The sequence below is a fragment of the Sinocyclocheilus anshuiensis genome, unplaced genomic scaffold (genome assembly GCF_001515605.1).
Source record: "Sinocyclocheilus anshuiensis isolate Anshui unplaced genomic scaffold, SAMN03320099.WGS_v1.1 scaffold728, whole genome shotgun sequence".
In the NCBI taxonomy this organism is placed as follows: domain Eukaryota; kingdom Metazoa; phylum Chordata; class Actinopteri; order Cypriniformes; family Cyprinidae; genus Sinocyclocheilus; species Sinocyclocheilus anshuiensis.
In genome coordinates, this window is record NW_015555767.1 from 1380781 (window position 1) to 1386780 (window position 6000).

Genomic DNA, 6000 nt, shown 5'->3' on the forward strand with positions numbered 1-6000 from the left:
AGTAGAAGTGTTGTATTAATCTCATTAATTGTCATGTGTAGCTTGAAGCTAAATGTAATTTCTCCGTTGCTAATATACGATTATATTTCATTATGTATTTTATCAAATCACATAAGTTTGTAAGAAACTGTTTAATTTTCCAAAAAGATTTTTAATTATAGTAATATAATGTGCCACATGCTGATCAGAGGGATGTGGGTGGGATGTAATGCCAGAGTAAAGTAAAGCCACAACTTACACAACAGTGTTCAGATCATCTTTTTTCCTGACAAAATCAATATAATGCAATATTTCTATCTGCTGAATGTAAGCTTTTCCATATTCCAAGCTTGCCTGCTGCACTGTGGACATCACGTGCATGTGCGAGTCGTGAAAATTATGAAAATAAATCTAGGAATTATTTGATTGTTGGATTTTAAATCAGCGGGGTTGAGGCATCAAAAGTAACTAAGTATAAGTTGTTTTATGGATGGTAACTGTAATATTATTACTGAAATCTTATTAGTAATTAGTTACACTACAAGTTACTGCAAAAAGTAATATTATTACAGTAACTAAGTTACTAGTTACTGCACAACACTGTTAACTATATTAGGTAACATGAACAATAATTACATTTAAAGTTGTATCTGTTAACATTAGATAATGTACTGTGAATTAACATGAACATGAACATTTTTATTAACTAACATTAAAAGAGATTAATAAATGCTGTAAAAATATATTGTTTATTGTTAGATCATGTTAATTAATGCATTAACTAATGTTAACAAATGAGACCTTATTGTAAAGTGTTACCCGAAATCGCCTACCCTACGTTTAATATTTCATTGGCAAAATGTATGAATAGTATACTATTGTATTTACATTTTCATTCGTTCATTAGTTTATTCATTCCTGAGGTGGAGCACTGTAGTGATCTACAGATTGTAAGAGGACCATGCAAAGATCCACTCGCTTTCTCAGTGGGATGGCATGAACAATGTAATTAAATTCATTAGTGGAGTGAAGCAGGAGGCTCCTCCAATCAGACTTTGTGATGTGGCTACAGAAACAATGCACCTCTTGAAGGATGGGAAATGGATTTGTTATGGCAGAAGCCCCTGAGGGGCAGAAGGACACTTGCTTGAAAAGAGACCAGATATTTTGAGGACCGAATAAAACTGACAGGATGGAGAACCGCACAGTGGCTCTACACACAACAGTTTGACTACTTACAGCAGAACAGTAAAAGCAATGGAGAACTGCATGAGAAACAACAATGATTGTATATGAATTGTGGCAATTACAACTTAGTCAACAGTTTTCAGTGTTTTTTTTTTATTTTCTTTTTTCACACACCACAGAGAACTTATGCCATGAAGACCTCATGTGGTGTCCTTGCTCTGTCGGAAATGTGTTGCCTGGGGTTTTCATTCTTGCTGCAGATGCATTGCTTGCCCAGAGTGTCTAAGCTTGTTGGTGACATGACCAAGATTTTTGGTATCCTGACAGTGTTTGGTGCTTTTGGGTGTGCTGGATGCTGTGGGATTGGAATGACAAGCAGCGTCTTAATGAATGAACATAATGAATAAAAACATAGCCGTATAACTGTTTGTGATATAATTACTTCTCCACTGTTCTCTTTGTTTTTGTATGTGTGAAATTAGGTCAGTCACAGTGTCGAAATGATGAGCTGCTCTTGTTTAGTAATAATATAAAAATATAATATAATAATTAATAATAGCATCTTATATATTAATAGTATAGTAAATACATATATATGTAATTAATAGTATTTAGTATAATGTATGTATTAAATACACACCAGTTATGATATATTATCATGTAATATTTCACTTTTGCCTTCATTTTCTTTTTCCCAGGTGGTGAAAATGATGATCATCGTAGTGGTGACCTTTGCCATCTGCTGGCTGCCATACCATGTATATTTCCTCGTTACAGGGTTGAACAAGCAGCTGGTTAGATGGAAGTTTATTCAGCAGATCTATTTGTCAGTCATGTGGCTTGCCATGAGCTCCACCATGTACAACCCCATTATTTACTGCTGCCTTAACAGCAGGTAAGACTCAACTTAGAGCATGCCACAGAGATTTATGACACAGATGCATTTTGGCATAGCAACATGAGTGTTTTTCCCTCTGGTTGTTGCATGAATAGGTAATGGACACACTTATGATGCTTCTTCTTACTCATAAATGAATGATTGAAATATAATGAAATTATAATGATATTATTAATAATCAGTCCAAGTGAAGGACAGGGACAGGAAACAGGCTTAAGCTGACTCAGTATGAATTTTCTTTTTTAACAATAATCTCAACATTTTGAGTTCTGAAAACACAGAAAAATGTGGACTAAGGTCCAAATGTAGACCCAAGATTGGTTCCACATGGTCCATAATTTCCCATAGAACAATTTTCACACCCTGAACTGTTTTCTCTTTATTCTGCAAATATATAACATGAAGAGGTGCATTAACTGCATTTACATAAACTTATTAAAGGGAGAGTTTACTCCAAAAATGACAATTCTATCTTTATTTACTCATCTTAGCATCAAAAGAAAGAAAAGAAGATGGTTATAAAGGTAAGGGGTTAATGAATAATGGAAAAAAAAAAGTTTTGGGGTGTACTATTTCAAAGCAGCGTAAACAAATCTTCATTCTCCCTGTGCATAGCCAACAGAAAATAAGACATGCAGACGTGAATGTTATGACAATAGCACAGGGACTATTAGAAAGCCTTCAGAGTCAATGATTTTGTCCAAGGTTTTAATTAAAGGAATGTTCCAGGTTGAATACCAGTTAAGCTCTATCGACTTCATCTTTGGTGTGTCGTCGATCACCACAGAAGAAAATTCCTACATTCTTTAGTTTGTTTAAAAACTAGAAGAAGCCATGTTTACAGCACACTTACAATGGAAGTCTATCAAGTGAATGCTTTGATTAAAATGTTCACTGTTAGAAAAGCAAAGAAACAAAACATTGTAAACGAGATTAGTGTGATTAAAAATGTATATGTTTATATCCAGCTTTCAACTCCAATCATGACCATTTAAAGCCAGTAAACTTGATAACCAGAGAAGCACTGTAAAGAAAAAAATCCTCACAAGTATTACATTGGTAACAATTAGATTAAAGATTTAACAATAAGAACAATAAGATTTACGATTGAAGACAGTAAGTCTTCCCACTTGAACATAAACAGTGAAATGCACATCTTTCCCTGAAATGACTATCTCAGGTTTGTTAAAAGCTTACTGTACCTTAGTATGGAAGTATAGAATGTAGTCTGTTATGTGGCTCTGCATAAAATGTAGCTAATGACCTTTATACAGCACTGCATTATTTTTATTTTTTTTTGAGCACTCAACCAGTTGTAGCCTGGCAACTGTTGCTATCCACCATTAACTTGATCAGGCTGGGACAGCCATAGAATTGACTTTATGTAAATGCACCACAGATGGAATAAATGGCTAAAATGCAAGACCGGATGATAAATAATCCACATCTAATTTCTTAAGGTCTCATTTGGCTTAGTTTGAATTGACACCAGTACCTGGGCATGACAATTTGCAACCATACGCTATTCAATAACCAGAAAATCATTATCAAAGAGTTTAATACAATGAAAAAAAAAAAACAGCTGCTGTTTAATGTACCTGCCAGTTTTTAATTATTAAAAGTACATAGACTTGTTATGTTGGCAGTAGCCTCTGACATCTAACCTGTGATATTGGTTTTGTTTTTGTCCAGTGCAGTCACTTGGACTTGACAGATTGATTGTGTTTAATGGCTTTTGGCCATTTGCAAAGATTTTTTTCCATTCTCATTCTAATCAAAACCTGTTTCCACCTCCACCATTTTACCAAAAAAGATAATGGTAAAATATAAATAAAAAGTCACACTGTGAGAAATTTGTAGTTGCAATCTACATGAAATTGCAATCACAAGTGAAAGATATCAGATCATGCATAAATGTACAAATAATATTGCGTTTTTCCCCATAGATGTGTCCAGTTATTCATCTGGTTTTGTATATGTTCTTGTCTGTGTTCAGGTTTCGGGCTGGCTTTAAACGTGTTTTCGGCTGGTGCCCTTTTGTGCGGGTGTCAGACTATGACGAGCTTGAGCTGCGGGCCATGCAGCATAAAGTAGCGCGCCAGAGCAGCATGTACACACTCTCACGAATAGAGACCACCGTCGTAACCGTGTGTGACCCCTCAGAGCCAACCGGCCACCCAGGCCGGAAGAGCCTTCACAACCACCAGCACAACGGCTGCTCCAACCCAACCAAGAGCAAAGAAGTAACGTATATGCAGAGCGACTTGAAGGAGGAATTCTGCTGAGATAGACCTTTAATGTAAGATTCATACCGAAGTATCAAGCACAGCCATTTTAATGAATCCTCATTCTGTAAATTGGAAGGGAGTGATGAGAAGTCAAAGGTAGACTGTTTATTTTTGTCATATCATGAATTGAATATGCTAATATATAACACATAAACAGCACCCTGATATAGTAAATTTTTCAAAAAATGTGTTTTATGGAGCATGTCTAGTGCACTTTGCTTCCAAAAAATTTGAGTCGCCCCCAGCACTCATCATCCCAAAGACCAATGTTATCCAACATCTGAGGAGCACTTAGTCTGTAGCAGAAATCGTAGATAGCAGCTGCCCTTTCATGCCAATCAGGTGCTGTTCTCTTTCATCATATGGTTAGCAAGGTTAGCATGCTACCTGAATGCCAAAGTTTTGATTTCTCCAGGGAGCTGAATGCTCAGTTCTTGTTAAAATATCTAATGTTTGAAAAGGTTCAGACTGATCCTACATCCCGAGCTAGTAAATGAATAGGTGCGTTGCCAGCACACGAGCATGTCATGTAGTGAATTTTGTTAGCTTCATATTCGCTCATTTAATCTAAAACATCTTATGTAATTGATGAGATGGTAAACCAATTGTACAGCATCTTAATAGCATAGCAAAGATCAATTTTGAAATTTGACCTTGTTGTAGACAGAGTTGATGTTTGGAATAGCATACCCGCATATTAATGCTCCTGCAGTATATATGCAGATTTTCTGTTTGCATGGAATATCTGGATGACTTGCTTTTTTGGCAGAGAGTGCTGAGTTGGATATTGTATTCCAAAAAGCAATGCGCATTACTTTTCATTTCATACTTTCATTTCCAATATTGATGAAAGAACCAGCAGTTTTTTTGTCATCGCTGTTGTTGTTACATTGTTACATCGGTCTGCTGATCAAATTTTTCTTTGTTTCTGTGTTAACTAGACGCTATATGCTGAGTTAAACATTCACAGAGCAAGGTCTTGTTAAAATAATGTAGCACGCTTCTGTTTGAAGTGTTTGCATAATGTGTACTGTTGCACATACTATTTTTAAAATATAGCATGCAGCATACAGTGTTGTGCATTCAATTTGGCCAGAAATACAGTAAAAATAAATATTATACAGTTTAAAATGACGGATTTCTATTTCAATTTATTTAAAAAAATGATTTGTTCCTGTGATGGCAAATCACAGATTTTCAGCAGTCATCACTCTAGTCGTCAGTGTCACATGACCCTTCAGAATTCATGTGCTCTTTTGGTGCTCAAGTAACATTTCTTATTATTATCACAATTAAAAATGGTTGTGCTGCTTAATATTTTGTAGAAACTGTGATACATTTTTGAGAGGATTCTTTGATGAATACTTCAAAAAGAACAGTATTTAATTGAAATATAAATCTTTTGTAACATTATAAATGTCTTACTCTCACTTTTGATAATGCCTCCTTGCTGAATTAAAGTATTAATTTCTTAAAAAAAATATTATTGACATGAAACGTCTTGGTTACGTATGGTAACCCTCGTTCCCTGAAGGAGGGAACGGAGACGTCACGGCGGGTGACCGACGAAATTGGGATCTCGCTTAGAGAGACCAATCTACTTCGAGTGTAAACTAAACGAGCCAATGCACATTGGCATGCGATTAT

General features: G+C 35.5%; 1 protein-coding gene across 1 annotated transcript in view; it reads left to right on the forward strand.

Annotated features, from left to right (window-relative positions):
- The window catches only part of LOC107674253 (neuromedin-K receptor-like), a 28602-nt gene extending 23394 nt beyond the window's left edge, over positions 1-5208 (forward strand). The window contains exons 4-5 of the mRNA XM_016468186.1: positions 1866-2062; positions 4062-5208. Of these exons, the coding sequence (XP_016323672.1) occupies positions 1866-2062; positions 4062-4350 (486 nt within the window). The 3' untranslated portion in view covers positions 4351-5208. The remainder of the gene's footprint in view (positions 1-1865; positions 2063-4061) is intronic.
- Positions 5209-6000: the final 792 nt, after the last annotated feature.